At 42.0% G+C, this 27,177-nt stretch overlaps 1 protein-coding gene across 1 annotated transcript in view; it reads right to left on the reverse strand.

The window, feature by feature from the left end:
- The window catches only part of LOC137353296 (histone acetyltransferase p300-like), a 125,565-nt gene that overhangs the window by 17,591 nt on the left and 80,797 nt on the right, over positions 1–27,177 (reverse strand). The window contains exons 18-26 of the mRNA XM_068019407.1: positions 26,083–26,322; positions 21,127–21,215; positions 19,796–19,876; positions 18,838–18,894; positions 17,654–17,731; positions 16,274–16,341; positions 15,369–15,519; positions 9,565–9,711; positions 645–758 (exon numbers count right to left, since the gene is read on the reverse strand). Of these exons, the coding sequence (XP_067875508.1) occupies positions 645–758; positions 9,565–9,711; positions 15,369–15,519; positions 16,274–16,341; positions 17,654–17,731; positions 18,838–18,894; positions 19,796–19,876; positions 21,127–21,215; positions 26,083–26,322 (1,025 nt within the window). The remainder of the gene's footprint in view (positions 1–644; positions 759–9,564; positions 9,712–15,368; positions 15,520–16,273; positions 16,342–17,653; positions 17,732–18,837; positions 18,895–19,795; positions 19,877–21,126; positions 21,216–26,082; positions 26,323–27,177) is intronic.

Genomic DNA, 27,177 nt, shown 5'->3' on the forward strand with positions numbered 1-27,177 from the left:
TCTCACTTTCCAGCACTTAGTCTGTAGCCTTGTAGGTTACAGCACTTAAAGTGCATACCCAAGTACTTTTTAAATGTTATGAGGGTTTCTGCCTCTACCACCCTTTCAGACAGTTCCAGACCACCATCACCACCTTCTGGGTGAAAAAACTTCCCCTCGACTTTCCTCTAAACCTCCTACCTCTTTTACCTTAAATCTATGCCCCCTGGTTGAGGACCCTCAACCAGCTACTTCCAAAGGTTTGTACATTTCAACATTTGTAAGTGGAGGGGCTTAGAAGTTGGACACTCCTCGTTTCAGGAAAGCAACCAGGAGGTGCACAATTTTATAATTTGAAATGGACTGATCAGTTGCTGAGTCAAGGAAAAAAAAAATCACTAGTTGCTTTACTTAATATACACTCTGTCAACAGCTTACTATGTCAACACAAAATTGCACATTTCCAATCCATTTTCTTTGCATGGTTCTCTCTCATTAAATGGACTGCCAATAAACACATTAATTCACACAATAAAAATGGGGTAGAGCAGAGTGAAAATGAGATGCAAGATAAACACTGCCAGAATTTGAAGAATGCAGTACCTAATGTTCAAGGAAAATTTTAGTGCACTGATCACAGCAGCCTCCTCAAAGTGCACACTTACCCTAATTTCCTTACATATTCCAAGTATCCAATCAGGATTTCATGATAGACGGCTGTTCTCAGACATCGAGGGCGGAAGAAATGTACGCTGTCGAGGTATGATATGTACACACGTCTACGAAGGAAAAGGAATTGTCAAAGCAGCAAAAAATACACAATTCTAAAGTTACAGTATCCTTCCTTGCTGGGATTCACAGCTTGACTTCATACTGTTAAATGTAATAACCACATTTTTGACATTCAAAGCACTTAATATAAAGTGTTACGGTTGAGGTTGGAGGAGTGCACTGGTAACATATATTAAAGAATATTTTCACCAGTTATGGAGATGGCCAATTATATACATTTATCTATCTGTTTCAGAATACAAATTCACCAACCAGGTTTCTTTAATAAAATTAAATTATAAAACAAGACTTATTCAATAAAGATGCAAAGCTTATTAACATATAGGTTGAAATACAGAAGTATAAATACCTTCCCTTCTAAATAGCCAACACACAAGCACACACACCAGTTAAAGAACAAATAAAGAAGCCTTCATTACAGAAATCAACTTTACAAAATCAAAATACTCTGGCCAAATACATGTTAATTCTTGTAAAAAAAAAAGGATAAGATGTGAAACATTCCAGATCACATTCAGTCTGGCGCCCTGGTACACCTAGTCGGGTGTCACTGGACACATGCTGTTGTCACTGGGATCTTTTCAGAAGCGGTTCGTTCAGGAGATGCCTAGAAGTAGTCTTGCAGGCTTTTCAGGAGAATCCGTGGCTTCAACTATCACACTGGATTCTCAGGATTTCTCAAAGAAGTGGGAAAGGATGAGTTGGGTGGTTTCTCCCATAGCAGGGTACACACCAACTGCCCATTCAAACAGCCCAAAATTAAACCAAAACTCCTGAGCCATAAACCCAGACATGTGACCTTTCTGTAAGCAACTCCAATAGCCAGCAAGGCTCCGGCTGTTTACTTAGCTTAAGACATGTGACTTCCAGTTATCATTTTTTTTGTTTAAAACAAACTCTCAAGTGTCCTTCCAGTGATCCTTTAAAAAAAAAGTCCAGCATCTCCTCTGGTATTTTCCACCAGTCTTTTAAACACAAGTCCTCAAAAAATATTAATAATGGAAGCACCTTCATGATACCTCCACCCTTCGAGGAATGAAACACCATTTTAAAATGCATTTTATTATAAAGTGTGGACAAAAAAGACTATGAAAAAAATATTAAAACACATTTACGCACTCATTCTCATTCACGCTTTACCTGTAACTAATACAGTTCTGCCCTATACCATCTTTAGGATTGGTTAACAGGCAGAAAGCAGAGAGTAGGAATCAACGGGTCATTCTCGCATTGGCAGGCTGTGACTGGTGGGGTACCGCACGGATCAGTGCTTGGGCTGCAGCTGTTCACAATATATATCAATGATTTGGATGTGGGGACCAAATGTAGTATTTCCAAGTATGCGGATGACACAAAAGTAGGTGGGAATGTGTGTTGTGAGGAAGATGCAAAGTGGCTTCAAGGGGATTTGGACAGACTTAGTGAGTGGACAAGAACATGGCAGATGGAATATAATGTGGAAAAATGTGAGGTTATCCACTTTGGTTGGAGGAACAGATGTGCAGAGTATTTCTTAAAATGTAAGAGATTAGAAAGTGTAGATGTACAAAGATGTACCTGAGCGTCCTTGTCAATGAGTCACTGAAAGCTAACATGCAGGTGCAGCAAGCAATTAGGAAGGCTAATGGTATGTTAGCTTTATCGCAAAAGGACTTGAGTACAAGAGTTGTGAAGTTTTGCTTCAATTGTATAGAACCTTGGTTAGACTGCACCTGGAGTAGTGTGTGCAGTTTTGGTCCCCTTACCTTAGGAAGGATATTATTGCCATAGAGGGAGTGCAACAAAGGTTCACCAGACCTGTTCCTGCAATGGTGGGACTGTCCTTTAAGAGATTGGGGAAACTGGGCCTGTATTCTCTAGAGTTTTGAAGAATGAGAGGTGATCTCATTGAAACCTACAAAATACTCAAAGGGAAAGACAGAGTCGATGCAGCTAAAATGTTTCCCCTGGTTGGGTAGTCTAGAACCAGGGGACAATTTCAAAATAAGGGGAAAGCCACTTAGGACAGCGATGAGGAGAAATTTCTTTACTCAAGAGGGTTGTGAATCTTTGGAATTCTCTACCCCAGAGGGGTGTGGAAGCTCAGTCATTGAGTATGTTTAAAGCAGAGATTGACAGATTTCTAAATACAAATGACATAAGGGGACATGAGGATAGTGCGGGGGAAATGGCATTGAAGTGGAAGATCAGCCATGATCATATTGAATGGTGGGGCAGGCACGATGGGCTGAATGGCCTACTCCCGCTCCTATGTTCCTATACTCATAACTGAAAACAAAGTTAAGAACTACACAAAGCATCAGCAATTACATTGCTTTTACTCACAATGTGGATAATCTTTAAGTGATAGAGCTGCAACAGTAAACTCCATCGAAATAGTCTGGCATCCTGATGTTAGAATTTTTCCACAAAGGCTAGGGGGGAGCGGTTATGATCAATATGTACCAGCGTCTCCCGTGGCCATGGCAAACATATACTTCCAAATGTTTAAGAGCTAGTAGTATGCCCAGGGTTTCTTTTTCCACTGTACAGTATCTCTTTTGGTATTGATTTAGCTTTTTGGAAAAGTATCCCTCTGGTCTTTCTATGCCCGACTCATCATCTTGTAACAGGACTGCATCTATCCCCAGGTCACTAGCATCAATTGCTACCTTCAAGAGCTCAGTGAAATTTGGGCATTTGGGGCAGCTAATACTGGTTCATTGATTAAAATTGCTTGGCATTCCCCTGACTACACTACCTTGGCTTTCTTTTGCAGCAAATCCGTCAGTGGAGCAGCTATAGTGCTGAAATTTGGTACAAACATGGTAGAAACCACACATCCCCCAAAACCTCATGATTTCTCGTTTAGTCTTAGGGGCAGGGAACTCCACCAATGCTTGTACTCTTACTGTTCTTGGCAACACTTGTCCTTGTCCTACTATATGCCCTAGGCAGGTTACCAGCGCTTTTGCAAATTCACTTTTGTCAAGGTTTATCACCAAATCAGTCAACTGTAATTTTCTAAACCGAGCTTCTAGCTGTTCCAAGTGGGCCTTCCTAGTGTCACTGTATACTAGCACATTATCAAGGTAAACTACAGAGTTAGGAACACTGGCTACCAGTGGTTCATTTGTCTCTGAAAGTTGCTGGGACATTTTTTAAGCCCAAATGGCATCACGCGGCATTGGAAAAGACCGTCTGGTGTAACAAAGGCCGATATTTCTTTAGCCCGGGGTGTTAAAGGAACCTGCCAGTATCCCTTTAACAAATCTATTTTGCTAAGAAACATGGCACTGCCAACTCTTGTCAATACAGTTTTCCAAGTGAGGAACTGGGTAGGAGTCTGCCTTTGTTATTGCATTAACCTTTAGTCTATGCAAAGTCTAGCTGAACTGTCAGGCTTAGGCTCTAACATGACTGGGGAACATCAGCTGCTTTGACTAGGTTCAATTAGGTGGTTTTCCAACATGTATTGGATTTCTGCTTTCACCTGGGTCTGTTTCTCTGGACCCAAGCAATAAGGATGCTGTTTTACAGGAGAGGATTCTCCTACATTCACATTATGTATGGCTCAGGTTGTACATCCTGGCTTGTCCCTACAGACTCCTTGAAACTCTGAGTAGCCTTGTTAGGTCATCTTGTTGTTCTGCATCTAAATATGAATGCATAGTATCTAATCTCCCTAACAATTCAGTGTTAACTAACTGGACAGTAGGAGGTTCAATTTGGGAAGGCGTCCTTCTGCCTCATCCTCACTATCCCTTTCATCCTTCATTGTCCTTACTACCTGATGTACCTCTGCTTGCATATTCTCCTGGCAGTGATACTGTTTCAACATATTGACGTGACACAGCCAATTCTTTTTCTGGCGATCCAGGGTGCCAATCAAATAATTTACTTTACCAATCCTTGTGACTACTGTATATGGATCACTGAACCATGCTTTCAGCGGTTCACCATGTAAAGGCAGTACTACAAACACATCATCCCTTGGTTGAAATGTTCGGGTCTTGGCATGCTTGTCAGCCCATTTCTTCATGATTGTTTGTGGAGCTTTAAGGTGTTCCTGAGCCACTTTGCAGGCTCTTGCAAGCTCCCCTTGGAGCATGGATACATAATCTAACATGGAAAGTTTGTCCCTCTGTTCTAAAAACCTTTCTTCGATTAGTTTTAGAGGACCTTTTACCTCATGTCCATAAAATAATTAAAAAGGAATTCCAGCCCTTTGTCCCAATCATGTGGTGACAGTATGCCCTGATCATCGCTTTGAGGGTTTGACGGTACTGTTGTAAAGCCTCTTGGGTTTATGGGTGGTATGCTGAGGACTGTAACTGTTATACCCAGGCTGCTCATAACTTGCTGAAAAATTTTAGACATAAAACCTTGATCCGACTGGATCTCAATCAGTAATCCATATCGAATGAAGAACTAGGTTAACTTCTCTACCATTACCTTGCAGAAATTGTTCTCAAGGGATGGCCTTTGGGAACCGAGTAGCCATATCCATAATAGTGAGTATATATTGATGTCATAGAGAGATACAACACTGAAACAGGCCCTTTGGCCCACCGAGTCTGTGCCGACCAACAACCACCCATTTATACTAATTCTACATTGATCCCATATTCCCTACCACATCCCCACCATTCTCCTACCACCCACCTACACTTGGGGCAATTTACAATGGCCAATTTACCTATCCCACTTCTGTTTTCGGTAAAGGACCCACACAGTCTACCAACACCCTACCAATGGTTCCCCAAAAACTGGTATGGGAATTAGAGGTGCTGGTTTTATTGCAGGTTGCAGCTTTCCCACAATTTGGCACGTATGACATGTTTTACAAAACTGAGTCCTTGTGAAGACCTGGTCAGTAAAAATGCCAACTTATACGGGCTTGGATCTTCCGGATCCCTGGATGTCCTGCCATAGGAATTTCTTGGGCTATTCTTAATAGTTCCTGGCGATTCTTGGGCAGTACCACTATGCGGTGAACCACTGTCCATTCTTGTCTGCAGGTCTGTGAAGAGGTCTCCACTTCCTCATCAGAGTCCCATTTTTAATATAGTAGCATTCTCCCTCTGCTTCAGCTTGAGCCGATTGTGCCACTTTACTTAACTCTGGGTCGGCTTGCTGAGCCTCAATCAGAAAAGACTTACTCAACATTTCCTTTGGATTATCCAAATCCCCCAAAAAGAGTTTTAGATAGCGAAATATCTGTCTGTGGTGCCAGTCTGAGCTCTGACAATGGAACTTGTTTAACCATTGTTTGGGTCACTACACATGAAGGAAAATTCCTGGAACCTTTTCCTGCAACTGCTCTGTCTCCTTGACTTCACTTGGTCTTTCCATGACTACTGGAGAAGCTACTATCTTCACTCCGGCCAAATCATTCCCCAGGAGTAGGCCAACTTCGCCTACAGGCCAACTATGGACAACTCGTACGATTTCTGTTCCAGACATTAGGTCACATGCCAGGTGCACCCAATACAAAAGTACACTCCCCGCCGACACCGTTCACTAAAACCTTGGCATTCTGGTGGAAAAGTCATCCCTTTCCCCTGCAAAGTGTTTGGGTGGTTCCTGTATTCCTGTTTACCTACCTCACTTGAGGAACGAGGAGTTACTTTTCCTTTTGACAAGAATTTCCTATAGCTCTCAGGTATCTTTCACGTTGCCCGCACTCACAGCGTTTTTTTTTACTGGGCCTTACAACTGCAGTCAGAGCTACAGCCTGATCTGTGGTATTTTTGGTCAGGGCCCCCTTCTCTGCATTGGCTTGTGTACCGCAATAAGTCCCACGGGTTTACCCCGTAGCTTCCAGTATTCTGCACGAAGGTGTCCTACCTTGTGGCAATGAAACCACTTAGGCTTTCGGACCTCACTTCCATCCTCAGCATCTTTCCTTTCTGGCCCGAGGAGATCCTGTTACATTCCCGGCTGTCGCTTCTCATCCCTGGCTACTTGCCTTCCTTTCATCCTCCCACCTTCTATCCTCGGGTTTGTGGGGGTGACGGACAAACAGTTTGGGATTGTGAACAAGCTCGGAATCATCAGCCATCTCAGCTGCCCATCTGGCTTTGAAACCTTCTGGTTCTCTACATGGGTTCTTACTAATGGAGAGTGAATTTTTAAATTCCTCCAGGAGAACTATTTCCATAAGGGTCTCTACGTGGCCATTACCTTTAGGGCCCGCATCCAACAAAGTTAATTTTCTTTACCCTCTCAAATTCTATACAAGTCTGCCCAGGCTGTTTCCGGAGGTTCCAAAATTTCTGCCTGTAAGCTTCAAGGACCAACTCTTAAGCAGCGAGAATAGCCTTTTTTGCCATCTCAATCTGCAGAAGCCTCCTCAGAAAGCATGGCATAAACTCTATGAGCTCTGCCTATCAACCTGCTTTGCATGAGCAGTGTCTAGTTTTCTTTCGGCCACCTCATTTGTTTAGCTAGCTTTTCAAAAGAAAAATGCCTCTATATCCCTTTCCTCAAACTTTGGGAGGGCTTGCACAAATTTCAACAGCCCCCCACTGGGTCCTGGGTTGCAGTCAGATTCTTCCTCATCAGAATTTTCCCTGGAGTCAAGGCCACCCTTTTGTTTTAGCTCCTGCCTTTTTAATTGGAATACCCTTTCGCACTCCCTTTCTCTCGTTCTCTTGCCCTTTCTCTCTCCTGCCTCTCTTCTTTTTCCTTTCTTCTCTTTCCCAATCTAATTCCAGCTTCTGAAATGCTCTTTTTCCTTTTCCTCTCTTTTCCCTTTTCTTCTCTCTCTGAAGTGCTTCTTTTTCAAGTTCAAGTTTTCTCATTTCTTTCTCCTGTTCAAACTGCATCATTTGCAACTGAAGTTCAGCTAATTCTACTGAATTACCATCTGGATTGCCTTTTACTTCTTCCAATTTCAAATGCTGTGCTATTACCTCAATTATGTCTGCTTTCTTAGCCCCAACTTTTCTGCCAACGCTATTAGCCTAGCCTTGGTTATATTTGCAAATCACTTAGCGATAAACCCTCCCTTTCCAGAAAGGTCATAGCAACAGACAAAGCCATTTTGGTTTTCAATATGTATAACAAAATTCACCATAAAAATCTTAATCAGCCTTAACCTCAGCATGCCCCAGCACTCATAGTTGTCTGTGAATTTTGAAACCTGAAAGAGTCCCCCAATTATGTGTTACGACTGAGGTTGGAGGAGTGCACCGTCTCCCTCCAGTCCCACTACTTCAGTGGTCACAACATATATTAAAAAATATTTTAACCAGTTTTGCATATACTTTTATCTATCTATTTCAGAATACAAATCCACCAACCAGGTTTCTTTAATAAACAAAATTATTAATTTATTATAAAAACAAGACTTTTTCAATAAAGATGCAAAGCTTATTAACAGGTTGAAATATGAAAGTATAAATATAGTCCCTTCTAAATAACAACACACACGCACACACTCTGGTTAAAGAAAAAATAAAGAAGCCTTCTCTGCCGAAATCAACTTTAAAAAACAGAATACTTTGGCCAAATACATGTTAATTCTTGAAGAAAAAAGGATAAGGTATGAAATGTTTCAGATGACGTTCGGTCTGGCGCCCTGGTACGTGTGCACTAGATTCATGCGGTTGTCACTGGAATCTTCTTTAGAAGCAGTTTGTTCAGGGGATGTTGAGAAGTAGTCTTGCAGGCTTTTCAGGAGAACTCCTGCATCCGTGGCTTCAGCTATTATGCTGGATTCTCAGGGTTTCTCAAAGTGGTGTAACAGGATGAGTTGGGTGGCTTCTCTTAGCAGGATACACACCAACTGCCCATTCAAACAGTCCAAAACGAAACCAAAACTCCTGAGCCATAAACCCAGACATGCGACTTCTCTGTAAACTCCAATAGCCAGCAAGGGTCCGGCTGTTTACTTAGCTTAAGACATGTGACTTCCAGTAAGTGTTCGTTTTTAAACAAAGTCCCAAGTGTCCTTCCAGTGACCCTTTAAAAAAAAACCAAGTCCAGCATCTCCTCTGGTATTTTCCACCAGTCTTTTAAACACAAGTCCTCAAAAAATAATAATGGAAGCACCTTCATGACACCAGTATAAGTCCATAATGAATCTGTGACCACAACACGGTCAAGTGCTGCAAGTAAACAAGCCATTCAAAAAGTAAATTGCAGACTAGGTACAAGCAATGGAAATATGATGATTCAACCCATTAACTACTAACTTCCAGTCAAGCATTCAGCTGTATTTCGAACAGCCAGAATATTCTTGCTTCTTTGAAAAAGATATGACATTAAAGTATCTAGTGAGACTGGAATAGAAAGGCAGAAATACTTTTATAACAAAAGTAAAGTCCAATTACCCATGTCCATCCCTTTTTCATAGATCACCTTCACCCATTGCCTCATTCCTCCTGTGTGCATAAAGCCACCAATTCTCTCTTGAATCCATTCATGCGGTCTGCCTCAAAGGCTGCCCAAGGCAATTTAATCCACAAATTTAGAACCTGGAGTGAACAAGTGGCAACTGACTTGTTCAACTTACTAATTTTTAAACCTATGCTCGCTCCTTTGCCATTATGAACAATTTACCTGCATCAATTTTGACAATTTGAAAATTGTGTAAAACTTAGTTTTCTTGTTTTCCAAACTAAACAAACACAAATTCTTTAACCTTTCCTCATTAACTTAAATTCTCGATGTCTGGACTTGTACTCTCTCCAAGTTCACTAGATGGGGTCTGACCAACAGCCTAGCAAGTCACTTTCCATCATACAAAGTACCTGCTGTGCAAAAATAACACAATAAGTATTATAATTAGCAAAACACTGAACTCACCTCTGATTGGGCGGAGGACAATCTGAACCATACTCCTGCACATGCATGCCGAAGAAACACACATCCACACCATCAATCTCTTCAAAGGCAAATAAAGCTTTTGTTCGATAAGGAAACGACTCTGCCATCTCTCCATTATCAACAAACCTATAAGGAAGTACAGTGAATAACTACTTATTTGACTGAATTCTCAGGTTTTGGTAATTGAATGCATCAACATGTAATATGCAACAAAGTGCATTTCACTATGATTTAAATGTCACAGTTGTAAATGTTAAACCAATTTGAAAAACAAACTTGAGTTCACTGAAAGACCACAATACTGCTGTTATGCAGTTTCCAACCTTTGCACCTGTTAATGTCACTCAGAACCTATATTAGACACTAGAATTCTCGGTGACAGATGGGACCTATGGCAGATGTTGGGTATGTCACACAAAGGATAACACAATGACATACTGCATTACCGTTATATATTAAATCTATCAATATTCTGAATACAACTATCACTGGCACACAAACATTACTAATAGGCCAAAATGAAGATCTTGGTAACATAAATCCATGCATTTCAACCAGGGTTAAACATAACATTGTCACACGGCTTGGTTTAATTTTCTTTAGTGCATTAAATACAAGTCATATTTGCGAATATGAACAAATGACAAATGAAAAACTCGTATTTTAAGAGTTGATTTTTTTTTTGAAGAAAACCCAACAATTGTCATTTGTCAGACTTCTGTATTAATTAAATATTCTCAACCTCTGAGATGGCGAATAACTTCAGGAGCTAATGTTGCTTTCATTGTCATAACCAACTTGACAAAGTATGATAGTCATGCCACAGATCAGCTATAGTGCATTGTCACCTTATGTTCTGTGCATTCTAAATAATTTAGGGACGTAGATTTGCTTCAGTGAACTCGAGTACAGATCCACATATTGCAATGTGGATTTGAGAAGCTTTAATGGTTAAATAATGTCTCAGTTTTTAATAGCCTTAAAGAGTAAAGTAAGTAAACCAAAATGTAGTGAAAAGCCCCAACACTTTTTTTTTAAGCAATCTTGCAACCTAAATTCATGTGTGCGTTTTGGCCGTTGCACTGGACCCAAGCCCATGACTTTTATCTCCCTCTTCTCCCTTGCCATTTTCGGTCACTCCCAAGCTCTCCATCCTATCACTCAATCACACTGCCTTTTATTTCTCCCCTTTCAGGTACTTTGCAGACCTACTAATCCCAATGAATCATTACGTTTCTGCCCCAGGTTTGAATCAACGTAGAAGTCGTCCACGATCTAATCAGAGCCAAAGTATCACTTGCAATGCCTTCGCTTGTTGCTCCCTCACCATTACCTCTGGTGTCCCCTCAAAGATCTATCCTTGGCCCCTCCTATTTCTCATCTACATGCTACCCCTTGGCGAAATCATCCGAAAATACATCTTTAGTTTTCGCACGTACATCGACAGCACCCAGCTCTACCTCACCACCACTCTCTCAACTCCTCCACTGTTGCTAAATTATCAGACTGCTTGTCCGACATCCAGTACTGGATGAGCAGAAATTTCCTCCAATTAAATATTGGGAAGACTGAAGCCAATGTCTTCAGTCCTTGCTCAAAACTCTGTTCCCTAGCCACCCATTTATCCCTCCATCTGGCAACTGTCTAGAGACTAAAGCAGATTGTTCAAAACCCCGACATAAGCTTCCGGCCATCACTATGACTGCTTATGTCCACCTCTGTGACATAGTCCGACTTGGCTCCCCCTGCCTCAGCTCACTGGCTGTTGAAACCCTCAGTCATGCCTTCGTCACCTCTGGACTTGACTGTTCAAACCCACTCCTGGCTGGCCTGCCACATTCTACCTTTCGTAAATTTGAGGTCATCCAAAACACCACTGCCTGTGTCCTTACCTGCTCCAAGTTCTGGACACCTTTCACACTTCTACTTGCTCACCTACATTGGCTCCTGGTCAAGCAAGGTCTTGATTTTAAAATTCTCATCCTAGTTTTCAAATCTCTCCATGGCTTTGCCCTCTCAAACTCTGTAATGTCCTCCAGCGCCACAACCCTTAGATATCCATACTCTAACTCTGGCCTCTGAACAACCCGATTTTAACTCCTCCACGACTGGCAGCTGTGCCTTCAGCGGCCTAGGCCCTAAGCTCTAGAATTCCCTCCTGAAACCTCACCACCTTTCTTTCTTTAAGACGCTCCTTAAAACCTACCTTTTTGATCAAGCTTTTGGCCATTTGCCTTAATAGTGCCATATGTGGCTCGGTGTCTAATTTTGATCTATAAACTCCTTTGAAGCACCATAGGAAGGTTTATTATATTAATGGAACTATATAAATGTTGTTGTTGTTAACTACGCTTTGCCTCTCGGCATTGCTCAATAGATTTATCAGGGTACCTGTCACTGGCTCCTTACAATCAATCCCAACTAGTCCGTTCTCCTCTCTTGTCCACTAGGAAATAACCTCACTTTCTTCCTACCCTGCTAACTAAACTCATCACTGCCGCTTTACATTCTGCCAATGGACGAACAATCTGGCTTTCACTGAAACTTAGCTCCTGGGCAGCAACAACTTACAAAGTCTCCTATATCTTCCAACACCTGTTCCACCTAAAGCGTCACCATGGTCTCTCCTTGGGCACATTTTCCTTTCAGCAGAAGTCCATGGTTTCCCCTCACACTCAACTCTCCTTTAAAATCCCTGTTGTTTACCACTTTTCTCGAAGTCCTATGCAGTGTTTCTCAGATATTTTTCCTCCTGATATGCTTCAGCCTCTGCATTGAACTACTTATCTTGTTTTCCACCATCTCTCCTGGGCTCACTCCTCTAAATTCACTGACGTGCAGTCTTTTCCCTCCACATAAACTGTCCTACCAACGTTCATGGACTTTTCAAGCTTGCTGGGGTCTCTCTACAACTGTGGTCTGTATCACTAGCGAGGCCATCTCCAAATACTACCTTATACACCTTAGCACCCACATAACCCCCCCACATCTGTCATTCCCATTGCTTCCCATCTGTTCCTGGATATTAGGAAATGGCCAAAGGCACTGGATAATGCAAAGGCTATGTGATCTGACAACATTCTGGCAATAGTGAAGACTTGTGCTCCAGAACTAGCCAAGGCCCTAGCCAAGCTGTTCCAGTACAGCTACAACACTGGCATCTACCCAAAAATGTGGAAAATTGTCCAAGTATGTCCTGTACACAAAAAAACAAAATCCAACACAGCCTATTACCGCCCTATCAGTCTACTCTTGATCGTCAGCAAAGTGAATGAAGGAGTCGTCGACAGTGCTATCAAGCAGCACTTGTTCAGCAATAACCTGCTCACTGACGCTCAGTTTGAGTTCTGCCAGGGCCACTCAACTCCTGACCTCATTACAGCCTTGGTTCAAACATGGACAAAAGAGCTGAACTCAAGAGGTGAGGTGAGAGTGACTGCCCTTGACATCAAGGCAGCATTTGACCGAGCATGGCATCAAGGAGCCCGAGCAAAACCGAAGTCAATGGGAATCAGGGGAAAAACTCTCTGTTGGTTGGAGTGATATCATCACAAAGGAAGATGGTTGTGGTTCTTGGAGGTCAATCATCACAGTCCTAGGACAACACTGCAGGTGTTTCTCAGGGTAGTATCCTAGGCCCAACCATCTTCAGCTACTTCATCAGTGACCTTCCCTCCATCATAAGGTCAGAAGTGGGGATGTTTGCTGCTGATTGCACAATATTCAGCACCATTCGCGACTCCTCAGATAATGAAGAGGTCCGTGTTCAGATGCAGCAAGACCTGGACAACATCCAGGCTTGGGTTGATAAGTGGCAAGTTACATTCGTGCCACACAAGTGTCAGGCAATGACCATCTCAAACAAGAGAGAATCTAACCATCTCCCCTTAATGTTCAATGGCATTACCATTGCTGAATGCCCCACTATCAACATCCTGGGGTTACCAATGACCAGAAACTGAACCAGCCACATAAATACTGTGGTTGCAAGATCAGGTCAGAGACTGGGAATTCTGTGATGAGTAACTCATCTCCTGACTCCCCAATACCTGTCCACCATCTACAAGGCACAAGTCAGGAGTGTGATGGAATATTCTCCACTTACCTGGATGGGTGCAGCTCCAACAACACTCAAGAAGCTCGACGCCATCCAGGACAAAGCAACACATCCACCACCTATGCAGTGGCAGCAGTGTGTACCATCTACAAGATGCATTGCAGCAACTCACCAAGGCGTTTCGACAGCACCTTCCAAACCCATGACCTCTATCACCTAGAAGGACAAGGGCAGGAGATGCATGGGAACACCATCACCTAAAAGTTCCCCTCCAAGTTACACACCATTCTGACTTGGAACTATATCGCCTTTCCGTCACTGTTGCTGGGTCAAAATTCTGGAACTCCCTATCAGCACTGTGGGGTATCTACATCCCAAGGACTGCAGCAGTTCAAGAAAGCAGCTCACCACCAGCTTCTCAAGGGGAATTCGTGATGGGCTATAAATGCTGGCCTAGCCAGCGACACCCACATCCCATGAACAAATAAAAAAAAAGACACTGTAAATAGTTTTGTTCTTCAGGCACTGGCTACCATGCTTTCAAAACCACAATAATTACCACCCACTTCAAAAATTCAACCTCAATTTCTCTGCCCTTGCAAACTATCTTCATATCCCTTTCCTCTCCATAGTCAACAAGTGTATTGTTGCCTTTCAGATCCATGTTCATCTCTCCCAAAATATTCTCTGAATCCCATCAATCGGGGTCTGTACCCCCGCATGGCACCAGTAGAGTCCTAGCTAAAATTACAAACGACATTCTCTCTGAGTGTGATCATGGTTTATTATCTCTCCTCATTCTCTCTACAGCCTTTGACACTGTCAACTGCAAGACCAAAGCCATATTCTTTGGCCACCGCCACAATATTCATAGCCTTGCCATCAACTCCAACTCCTTCTGGTCCGCTGTCTCAGACTGAAGACAACTGGTTGCAATTTGTGACTTATTTAACCACTCGCTCCTTCCACTAAGGCACACATGGGCAGCAGCAAGTTCAGTTGCAATGATTGCACAGTCAAATGGCTTCCCAATACCATCCATGGCAAGCTGAGACATTTGCGCCACACAATGAAAGACAATGACTGTCTCCAACAAAAGAGAATCTAACCACCTCCCCATGACCTTCGATGGCATTACCATCATCAAATCCCCTGCGGGTTACCATTGCCCAGAAACTTAACTGAGACAGCCAAATAAATATGCCAATAATCCATGAATGAATAAAAATAGACATGAATAATGGATGAGATACCAGAGTGTTGCTCTGTACAACCCTTTTGGAGGATAAAGAAAAATATTGGAATTTGTGTAAAGGAGAAGTTATTTTACTAGACACTGTATACAGTTCTTATATGACTAAACCCTCCGGCTTCTTCATCTTCTCCTCCTTAAAATCTACCTCTCTGACCAACGGCCCAAGGACTGCAACAGCTCACCACCACCTTCTCAAGAGCAATAAAGGGGTGGGCAATAAATGGTGGCCTACCCAGCGACGCCCACATCTCACAAACGAATAAAAAAAAAAGTTTTTGGCTGCCATTCCCTTACATTCTTTCCTTCGGATCTGCAGCCATTTTCTCTTTTATGCCTTTATGAAGCCTTGGGATGCTTTGCTGTGTTAAAGGTGCTGTATGAATGCAAGCTATTGTTGCCGTACATGTATTCAACATCTGTTTTGCTAACTATTGATCAAGTTTGCACAAAAAGGAAAACAGGATCTCTCACCTAGTCTTCATCCCAGGCTTGACTTCCACAGTTTTATCTGAACTGTGCACCACCCGAACCGTGCACTCACCAGCCTCTGGATGATTCTGTTTGCGGAGGAAATCGTTAATGCGAGTTTCCAGGTAAACACCTAGCTTAGTGGTTGGTAACCCTAGGGGGAAAAAAACCCAGCTGTTTTTAACACTGCATTCTTCCTGCATTTTAATACATTTGTAACAATAGAGAAAAGGCATTCAGACATTTTTGCCCTCCTACTGTGCGGCTCATTCTGCAGCCAAAAGGACCCAATTATAAATCGTCACCAGAGGTGCAACAAGGTTGGTCACAATTCACTCTACAATTTTCTCTTCACCTCTCTTTTTCGTTGGTCAGCATCTCTGGCTGCAAGGGGTCTGTACCCTCGCATGGCACCAGTAGAATCCTAGCTAAAACCACAAATGACATTCTCTCAATGTGATCATGGTGCATTATCTCTCCACATTCTCTCTACAGCCTTTGACACTGTCAACTGCAAGACCAAAGCCATATTCTTTGGCCCCGCCACAATATTCATACCTTGCCATCAACTCCAACCCCTTCTGGTCTGCTGTTTCAAGCAGAAAATGACAGGCTGCAATTTGTGTCCTATTTAACCACTTGCTCCCTCCACTAAGGCACACATGGGCAGGAACAAGTTCAGTTGCAATGACTGCACAGTCAAATAGCCTCCCAATACCATCCGAGGCAAGCTAAGACATATGTTGACCATCTCCAACAAAAGCGAATCTAACCACCTTCCCTTGACCCCCATCACCAAACCACCTTCTAGGAAGATGGTTTCAGGAACTATTAAAATATAGCTTTAAAAAAAAAGTCAGTTGGTTTTACAATACTAATTTACAATGATAACACAGACCAGTACCTACTTTTTGCACAGAATTTATTTTCTTTTCTTGTTTTCCCAGTTTTCTTTAAACAGGGATCACAAACAAAACTGCAAGACAAAAGAAAACCGGTTACCAGCTCTTCAGTCTACTTAGACGTACAGCAAGTTTCATTTTCTGACTATGTTCTACACACAACACATCAGTTGAAAGTCATTCATTCCCACAATGGAACATGCCACTGAAAACATGCACAAGGTCAGTGAATCTTGGATAGGTTCTTCTGAAATTAAAATATTTTTCTAAACAAGTTAGGAACCAAATCCATTGGTGTTTAACAGGTATCTGTAAAGGTGCTTACAACAGGCAAGGCAACTAACCTATCATTTGTAGTGGTCTCTAAAACTAGGACTTTTTAAAAATTGGCCTGGAAATTGGGTTGAAACCACTTTTAGAAGTTTTTGCAACCATAAAAGGGTATACTGAATTCTGTGCCAAATGGTTTAGTGCAAGAAGCCTATACTAGACAACTCTCAAACCTTTGTCAGTCAGTCTCTTGCAGCTCATCATTAAAAGGATGGAAATCTGTCAGAGAAGAAGGGCTTGCTGAGACATCTTGAACATATGTGCCTGAAGGAACAACCTCAGAGGCTGTTTTAGAGATTGCAGAGCACCACAAAACTTTGCAATCTTGGTCTGGTTCTATGAACCAAGTCCTCCATAATGGACATCAACATTTCTTTCAGCATCACAAAGTGCATGGGTAGTGTTTTGGCCTGGAGGCTGTAACATGTTTGGCAGATTGCTCAAAACACCCCTATAAAATGCATCATGGTTTCGAATCCAGGACAGGACTCAGATTGACAGAATTAGGTTTCAGAGAATCTGTAATTATCCTAGACAGCCTAACGCCTCCCCCAAAAGTTCATTTCCTTCCCCCTCATCCCTTTAAACTGCAGTCCCCTAGTTAGGCTACAATTTCTTTAGTGTCCTTTGGCACCTCTCCCAAATGCTCAGTCAACCTACAAAGTGTCAGGCTATTTAACTATGGACTGCATCATATCCCCAGGCTGATCTTATCTTCACCAGATGCCCACATGCACAGACTTACAGCAGGAATCACAGGATCATAATTAGGAGTGGGAACCCTTGTGGAATTTCCTCTTCCTAACCTGGGCCACTGAGACACCTCCGTTGCTGACCCAGTTGAGCTCAGGCAGCCCAACACACACCAGGGATCAAACCAATTTCTTAGGTTATATTGGTCACCCACACATTGAAGTAAATCACCAACCCATTGAAGAAGCCCTTCACCCATGATCTTTTTACTTGAAAAACTTATCTCTTAACCCACTTATGATATATGTGCAGATAAGTTTAATATGAACATGCAGAATTATTACTTCTATGCACTTGACTCACCCTGAGGGCCAAATAAGTTCGTGGTGAAGGACACAGATCTGATGCATTTTCCGACCACATTCAGTACATTCAACAAATCTACCAAGAGAAGATACAGTTAACAATAACATTAACAATAAGACTACGACATGAGGAGTTCTGTAATCCTTTGTCCCACTGTAAAAAAATACAATTAACAAGTTTCCAATGCACAGCATCTTTAGGATAATATGCTTCCCACTGGAATTAAAATTGGTCAACTTGGTTTTCACAGTATGTTTCCTGGTGGTTATCAGCTAAACTAATTAGTGAATTCCATGCCTACCCATTTGTCAGTTTTAAAAAAAGCACAAGAGGAGCAGTTAAAGTTTTCAAAAGACAATTTTTTTCACATTTTCTACTACAAAGAACTCATTTTTTGTCACACATACTTCAACCAGAGAATGGATAGAGCTAAAAACAAAGACCAATTATGTACAATAGCTGATAAGCCAATCCCAGAGTTCAACCCTACTAGATCCTGATAAGAAATTGCTTTAATAATTCCCATACATAAATTAATACAGTTTTTGCCTGCCATCTGCAGTTAGTAGCAACAACTTTCTGCAAAATATTTTGTAAAGGCAGTGTTTGAAGCAATTAGCCAGGAAATCACTGATAAATTATTACTCCAAATTTGATGGCATTATTGAACATTCAATAATATACTTAATAACACTCACTCATGGCCACTCTAGGAACGCCCAGCCAAGGGTATGCAGAATTGCAGGAGTATAACAACTAGCCAATTCTGCCACCCTCAGTGACAAGTCTTCACTACTGTGCCCTTCAATTGCACTCAACATTCAGGAAATAGAAATCAGTTATTAAAGAGGTAGTCCGGAATGCATTTGCTGCTGCCACATTATCTTAAAGGTGCTGTACATTGGGGATGGCTGACCTTCAGTAGACTGGTTCAATAGGTACATTAGCAGAAACTTGGAAACAAAATTGTATGCCTGCCTTGGTCAGAAAAGAGAGAGAATGTAGATGAAAAATACATTACTCAGAGAATGGGAGCATCATGACTGCAAGGATTACAGAGGCTCAAAAAGATGGTCCAGCACCACCTTCAAGGTAATAAGGGATGGCAATAAATATGTCTTTGCCAACATTACCTGCATCCGTATCCTGATAAGAAATAACACTTAGCAAAAAACACTCACATTTCAGGGTCCAGTGTATCGTTCTTCTTCTTCGAGAACTGTTCCTTTGAAATAGTCCTGAAAGAAATGAGAGCCCATAGCTACAGTAGGAAGTGAAAGCTAGAAAACTGATGTACAGCCATTTTATACAAACATAATGTTAAAATATTAAAGGGTCAGGTCCTCAATTTACAAAAACATGCCTAGTTGTGTAACGCAGTAGAACCTATCATGAGCGACAGTCACCAAGCTATGCAAACTCTATTAGATTAGATTAGATTAGATTAGAGATACAGCACTGAAACAGGCCCTTCGGCCCACCGAGTCTGTGCCGAACATCAACCACCCATTTATACTAATCCTACACTAATCCCATATTCCTACCAAACATCCCCACCTGTCCCTATATTTCCCTACCACCTACCTATACTAGTGACAATTTATAATGGCCAATTTACCTATCAACCTGCAAGTCTTTTGGCTTGTGGGAGGAAACCGGAGCACCCGGAGAAAACCCACGCAGACACAGGGAGAACTTGCAAACTCCACACAGGCAGTACCCGGAATCGAACCCGGGTCCCTGGAGCTGTGAGGCTGCGGTGCTAACCACTGCGCCACTGTGCCGCCCTATTCTACTACCAGAATATGTGTAACAGACTATAATTGATTTCATTGGGCAGAGATCTTTAAATTGATGTTTTCTGCAAATCCTGGAACACCCACACCCCACCCCTATAACAAAAACAATAGAGCCAAATTCTTTTTTTTGTTACAGAGATTCAATCTTTCCTGGTATTGTTTGCTTTCTGAAATTCCAATTTTTTTTAGAAAATCTAAAACCAAGAGTCTTGGCTTCAGGGAACTGTTGAATATAGAGAATTTATTCTACTGGCAATGAAAGTCTACACATTTTATAGATTAAAAATTAAATGGTCACCCATTTTTAAATCTCTGGAATAAAGTTTGAGGACATACTCACGTTTGAGGCTGCGAAGGGTCATCACCCAGAGAGACAGTTTCTCCTTGGATCTCGTTGAAACATTTCTCACAGAAGTGATATCTATTTAAAAGAGGAAAAAGATATTTGGGTTAAATTTAACATCTACAGCCAAGTGAACACAAGTCAAGAACTAGCCAGGGAAAGAGCAGACGATAAAAAGTTTTAAAAAAATGCTTTTTTCTTAAAAGCACTGCAATATCTTAATGAATGGAAAAGTTTAAGAGAAGACAGAGCAAAAAGCAAGGGAAAGCAAAATTAACAAATGACCAAATTGGACAAGCTGTGGCTTTTATATTTGCCCATAATTATAGGCTTGATTATCCAGTACAGGGAACATTTATTATATGGTTTTATAGTATAAAACAATCAGATTACTAATCAGAATATATAATTGATGTAGGAAGGCACTTTGGCTCATTTGATCTTATGCGCCCAGAACACTAACCCGTAAATGTTCAACTAAATAAATAGACAGGACCACTATTTAATGTTCCCCCATTCAAAGGACAGCACCTCGATACTGCAGCATTGGACCAGTCCTATACGAATGCGTCATCCGAGATTATGTGCTCAAATCTGAGTGTTGATTGGACACACACAAACTTCTATGGTCACCTGGCTTTCAGTTTTCTAGGGATCTGTTTTTTTTCTTGGATGGGTGGAGTGGGTGAATAAACCTGGGTGACATGTACTCAGTCTGCAGATGTTACATATATTTAAAGCCCAATCCTGCTTGGTAAACAAGCAACACAATGGTGCCCCATTAACTTACATGAACCTATTGCTATTTTGAAAATCTCTCAATTGGCTTACAGATGTGCATCAGATTACCTATTCGTGCACTATTTCATAATATCTGAGGACAAGTTGACTTGTCTAGGGAAGTAATTTTACTGCTACAATACTGAATTGCTTTATCTTCCAGTAATTTATCCAACTACATTTAGACAACAAAGTAGCAAAAATTTCTGAAGGCATCATAATAGGCCAGAAAATGCTCAAAAGGAAACACGTGTTCATTTCTTTCCAACCTCAAGACTAACAGAACTTGCATAAGGTCACTATAGATTCTGTAGTAGCTTGCCCTAGCAGTATAGGTAACAGGGATACACAATATCCAGAAAAACAGAATATCATTCTGATAATTTGATGCACAGTGTAGATTCTTATAACCAGACAGCAAGATTTTCATAAAGCTACTGAACTAGGCTATTAACAAGGTTTGGTAGAAAACATTACTTCAAATTCAAGTTACTTATTTAAAACATGAAATACTGTTTTATAAGTTGAACCAGAAGCCACCATCTCACCTGTTTTGATAACTATAATAGGTAGCATCCCGAGGGATTGTACATAACTGTTTTCCATAGCAACAGAGGGTCTGCGGAGAAAATTCCAGCTACAAAGAACGAAAAGAAAGCATTATAACTCATGCAACACTTTGAAACAGCTAAGAAAAAGGTTGTTGTTTTCTGTTGTTCAAATGCCACTGAACCTTAAAACCCATAATTTTCTTTTCAACATTGAGCTTTTAATTGTCAGCTGGTGCCAAATACAAAGGCAGCTCCATAGTACGGACTTATGGCAGCAGCAGCAGGATTTTACATAGTGCTTTTAACACAGAAAAACATCCCTACAGCTGCAAAGGTAAATGGAGGGCCAAAGACTAAGCAGTTAGGGGTTTGAGCGTCCAGTCATCAGCTACTTAGGAGAAGATTTATTTCCAAGGGTGAATATAGAAGGAAGTGGAGCTGAAACAGAAAGAGAAGTGGTTGAGAGGGATACAGAAAGTGGTCAGAGACTTTGGTAGTAGGGAGAATGTAGGGGTGAAAAGGGCAAAGGAGTGACCATGAATATGGGTTCGAGTGTTTATGTGAAGAACAGGATGGCAGCAACAGGATGAAACCACTTAGCTCTTTTACAACTTTTTGCTAATATCCTCAGGTGACTGCTTAATTCCTTATATAGTCCAGGGGTGTCCAATCTTTACGCGTGAGACACCACATTATAATTTTTGTCCGACATAGGGGGCCAGCGAGCAAATTTCGGAAAGATTAGAATATTAGAAATTTATTTTACCATTAACCAAAACAACAAAAAACTTGCATTTTTACGAACAGGGTTTAAGTGTGAAGACTAATTCATTAACTTACTTTCTCGGCACTATGTTGAACACTAATTTAGTGAGATACCTGGCAGTGTCTACTTGTGCAAGGAAACAATGACTGCCTGCACGCTAGAAGGAGCGATGCGGAGTATTCTAGATAGATGTCCATCTGTTAGGAGTGATGGGGTCTCTCCGTGTCCTTGTCTCTCTCTCCTCCCTCTGAAATGCTCCCGCCGTGGTTACCCCAGCACCCTGCTCCCGGAGCTGGTTATCCCAGTACCCTACTCCCAAGGTGTGGGCCCGGGCCCTGCCGCCTCCTCAGGTGGCTCTTCCTCGGTGACCGTGGCAGAGATTAAGAGCTCCTGGCCCAAGGTCCAGGCCGGGTCTGAACGCAGAGCCAGTGCTAGGCCTGGGGCCCAACCTCAGGGCCGGGAAAGCCACACTGGGAATGGAGTTCAGGCAGGAAGCGGCAGCAGACAAGCAGCTCAGCCCGGACGACACCATCTTACTAAAGATCAGGTATTGAAGAGCTTCCATCATATTGGTAAAGGAGTTGCAGCTGTTGTCGGTCACAAAGTTTTGGCGGGCTGCAAGAAGCCAATGGCAGATTTCCAGTGGAAATTTCTCATCCTTGGCGGACCGGATTCTGGTCCACGGGCCATATGTTGGACAATCCTGCTTGACAATAGTCAAACATTTTATATTTTATTAAAATCACCCAACAAATAAGATCTGCATGTCACTTCAGCTGATAGCAAGCAGACTGCCTGATGGTCAAACACAAAGCACTGCTGAGGTCAATAAAGTGTATATGCTGCCTTTATCATCATTTGCAGGATGTGGACGATGACAAAACGGGAGAGAGTACACATGATATGATTGGGAGGGAAACAGATGATGTCAAGATCATAACGTAAGAGCACTGGTATATTACTTGCACTCATGTTTTCACTTTACTTGGAAAATACTAAATGTTCCATGACCGTGGACTTAGTTTATGCTATAAACGCTGCTTTTCTTTTTATTTCATTCACGGGATGTGGGCGCCTCTGGCAAGGTCAGCATTTATTGTCCACCCCAAATTGTCTTGAGAAAACTGTGGCATACTGCCTTTTTAAACTGCTGCAGCTCCTATGATGAAGATACACTCTCAGCGCTGTTAGGTAGGGAGTTCCAGGATTTTGACCCAGTGATGAAGGAATGGCGATATATCTCCAAATCAAAATTGGTGCGTGGCTTGGAGGGGAACTTGCAGGTGATGTTCCCATGCACCTGCTGCCCTTGACCTTCTCGGTGATAGAGGTCATGGATTTGGGAGGAGCTTCCCAAAGAAGCCTTGATGAGTTGCTGCAGTGCAACTTGTAGATGATACATAATACAACCATGGTAGTGGAGGGAGTGAAGGTTTATGGTAGTGGACAGTGTGCCCATCAAGCAGGCTACTTTGTCCTGGATAGTGTCAAGCTTATTGAGTTTAATTGGAGCTCCAGGCAAGTGCAAGGTATCCCATCACACTCCAAACTTGTGCCATGTAGATGGTGAAAAGGCTCAGAGGTCAAAAAGAGCCAATATTCCTGATCATTATCTGTGGTCCTGATAGAATACGTATAGATGTGAAAATCAAGTAGGGACAAAGTTGAGGCTGGTGTGATGCCCACCACCACTCCATGATATAATGGCATGGCAACACCCACTGTAAGGCTGCGATACCAGGGAGTGCCCCCTGCCATGGAAATATATCTTGGCATCATCATCTGGAAGAGGAAGGAAGGATGAAGATAGACCAAGTTGTCTTTCCAACTACTCTAGGACATTCACAGCTACATAAATGTTTTTTACATAAGTTGTCAGACTATTTATGGGGGAACTAGACCATTGATAGCTCTTGAAAAAAAGGTGTAGGGACCCAAAACTCATCGAAAACCTATCTGGAGCTATGCTTGAGCCCTGTCCTGAGAAAACCATACAAGAAGCAGTACAGAAAAGTAGACAGAACAGTCAGAAAGTTGCAACACTGAAGCAAATCATTCTGAAGGATCAGACGCACCAGTTATTTCTTACCATGTATGCTGAACAAATCTGGACAGTGCAAGGTTATCTCAGGAATACTGTTTTACTGAAGGGATGGTGATTTGATTAGCACAAAATTCAAATTGCTGTGAAGTTCCCAACATTTTTTTGGAAAAGTAACAAACTCAATTATAGAAACCTATAAAGTTCTTCTGTTTGTGGTTTTTGATGGAGATTTAAAAAAAAAAGAATTAGTAGGTTATTGTGTCGTCTTCTGTAATGAAATGCATTCCATAATTGATCTATAGACCCTAAAGATATTGCTCAGTCAGAAAAGTTATGTATATTTGCATGATCAATCTGAATGCATGGAACCTATTAATGGAATATTACAAAAAGTGGCAAAAAGTTGGGATGATACTGGGGCTTAAGAGGATCAAATTACGAGGACACGTTGCATAAACCTAGCTTGTCTTCCCTTGAGTACATTGATCTGATCAAGGTATTTAAAACATTAAAAGAATTTGATAGGGTAGATAAGGAGATATTAGTTCCTCTGGCGGGTGAATCAAGAAAAAACGGACATAATCTCAGAGCTAGGTACGTGATAAACGAAATAAGGAATCACTTCTTCACAAAGGGTAGCAATCTGGAATCTCTCCAGATCAACAGATTTTTGTTAGCAAAGGTATCAAGGGATATGGAGCAAAGGAGGAAAAACGGAGTGGTGGCGCATATCAACTGTGATCTATCTGAATGGTGAAACAGGAGAGAGGGGTTGAATGCCCCACTCCTGTTCCCAATGTTTCTTGGAATCTTTTTTGCTTTTGACTGATAGAAACAGAACAGGACTAACCTGTCACCAACACATCCAGTAGGAAGATTGATAATGCATTGTTTTAGGGATTAAACGATTAATCTGTTCTGGGGCAACACAAATAAAATGAGGAGGGGGGGTGGGGAAGCTGGGGATTTTAACTCCTGTTTTTCAACTCTACTGCAATTGTAATGCCAATAGCAGCTACTGCTCATCTCAGATGAACTGTGATTAGATAGATTCTTCATTTATGACCAGATTTTCAAGTTATAGGTTTTTCTTTCTTTCCCTCAAATTTTCTCCTAGGCTTGGGTAGGGTTCTATGGGAGTGGCTCCTCCACCAGTAAGCATCAAAATGGAGTGTTAACAGCTTTTTCAGAAGAAGCATTAAACTGAAGTCCCGTCTGCTCTCTCAGGTGGATGTAAAAGATCCCATAGCACCGTTGTGAAGAGGAGCAGGGGAGTTATATCACTGGTGTCCTAGTTAATATTTATCTCTCAATCACATCACTGAAACAGGTAACTTGGTCATTGCCACACTACCGTTTGTGGAAGCTTGCTGTGAGAAAATTGGCTGCTATTTCAAAAGTACTCATTGATTGCAAAGTGCTTTGGGACATCCTGAGGTTATGAAAGGTGCTATATAAATGCAAGTCTTTCTTTATATGAATATGAAATTCTCACACAGGTTGATTATATTCTACCGTACACAAAGGGTCGTATGGCCAACTGTAGCAGGCCTACCACATCACAACAGCTGGGGATACAGTTCACGACCTTTCAAGTCAGGATGATTCAGCAGGCCTTATTATGATCAACTTATCAATAAATCATCAGCAAGAGGCCCAGAAGTCATTCCTTCGCTTGGTTTATGAACAGTTGTGGACAAAGATGGTCACAGGAGCTTGATGATGGTTGCCCTGATGATTCTGCAAGTATATTAAACAGCTCAGCCACGCAGACCAGAAAAGCTGATGTCAGGTCTGTGCTAAGTTAGCTGATCTCATCCACAGAGGTGAGACAGGCTACAATTGGTTTCTGAGCCTGCAGTTAGAGGGAAAAATTGGTCATGGAAAATCTGCTGCTGATTTGTACTGAGCAACCTCGCTGGAAGTGCAGTTGTGTGAATGTCAGGTGAGGAAAGGGTCTGGTTCAGTTCTAATACTGTTACTCTCCCCCACCTCCGCAGCCGAATATCCTTCTGACATTTTGTAAAGCTCACAAATAAATAACGGCAGCTGATGTCCTTGAGAATCTCCAACAGGAGGAAAAGAAAATGAGGAGAATGGAAAACAAGGAAAATAGTTATAAATAAAATTGCCAGGGACTAACCTTTCTACCACAGCAATATCCCAGATTTTGCATGACAGGGTCGATCTCCAGCTCAAAGACCTCTGCCAGCTTTGTACAGTACTTATACACACGTGACGTCTTGCGGTTATACAGCCAGGCATTGTTGAACATCAACCAAATGTCATCCACATACTGCCATGGCTCCTGGTACTGGCCAGTATCCAGCTTGCGCTTGATTGTAGACAAGTCCATTGGTGTCTTTACTATGTCAAAGTAGTCCTTGAATAAAAAAAAAGCTTGTTTTCTATTCAGGCACCTAAAGTGCTACAACAGATGCGCATTAAAGGTCTGCTACCCGACCCAAACCAGATGGGACCCGACGACGTGTCAGGTCGGGCCCCACTTCTGGGTCTGGCTTTCGGGCTTGGGTCTGGCTTTCGGGCTTGGGTCTGGTCGGGTCAAGCACACACGGTGAGTGCTCTTGCCAGTAAGTATTGAAATTAAAACGCTTACTTGAGCTGGGAGTCCGCGACGAAACTGAGTCTGCGCAGTGAGTGATGTCACTATGATGTCATCACGTATGCGCTGCAGCTTCCTGCAGGCTTGGTGTCGGGAAAGTAAGTAAAAGGGATGGTTGGGTCGGGCCGGGCTCGGGGCAAAATTGGAGGGACTCGGGCTGGGTTGGGCTCAGGTCCGCTGTGGTTTGGGTCGGGTTATTTTTCCTGACCTGAGCAGGCCTTTAGTGCGCATCATTATTGCTTAAAATGTTTCCTAAAAGCTACGTAACAGGTGGTAGCATTTGCCCCCAGCTGAAGCGTCTGAAAGAACTTGGTCTACACCCTAAAAAGGCAAAAAAAAATGCAAATACTGGATAACTGAAATAGAAACAAAAACTGTTGGAAATGCACAGCGGGTCAGTCTGCATCTGTAAAGAGGAAAGATCAGTTGTCACATTTTGTTGCATTCCCTTCGTCATAACCAAAGACTGAAAAATAACTAAGCATCCTAAATGTTCTTTCTCTTTACAGATTTTGACTGACCCGCTGCACATTTCAGTGTTTTCAGCTTTTTATTTTATCCTATACAGGTGTACAGCAAAGTTTAAGTGTGCATTATAAAGAACAGTTTACTGAA

The sequence above is a fragment of the Heterodontus francisci genome, chromosome 41 (assembly GCF_036365525.1).
Source record: "Heterodontus francisci isolate sHetFra1 chromosome 41, sHetFra1.hap1, whole genome shotgun sequence".
NCBI classification, from domain to species: Eukaryota; Metazoa; Chordata; class Chondrichthyes; order Heterodontiformes; family Heterodontidae; genus Heterodontus; species Heterodontus francisci.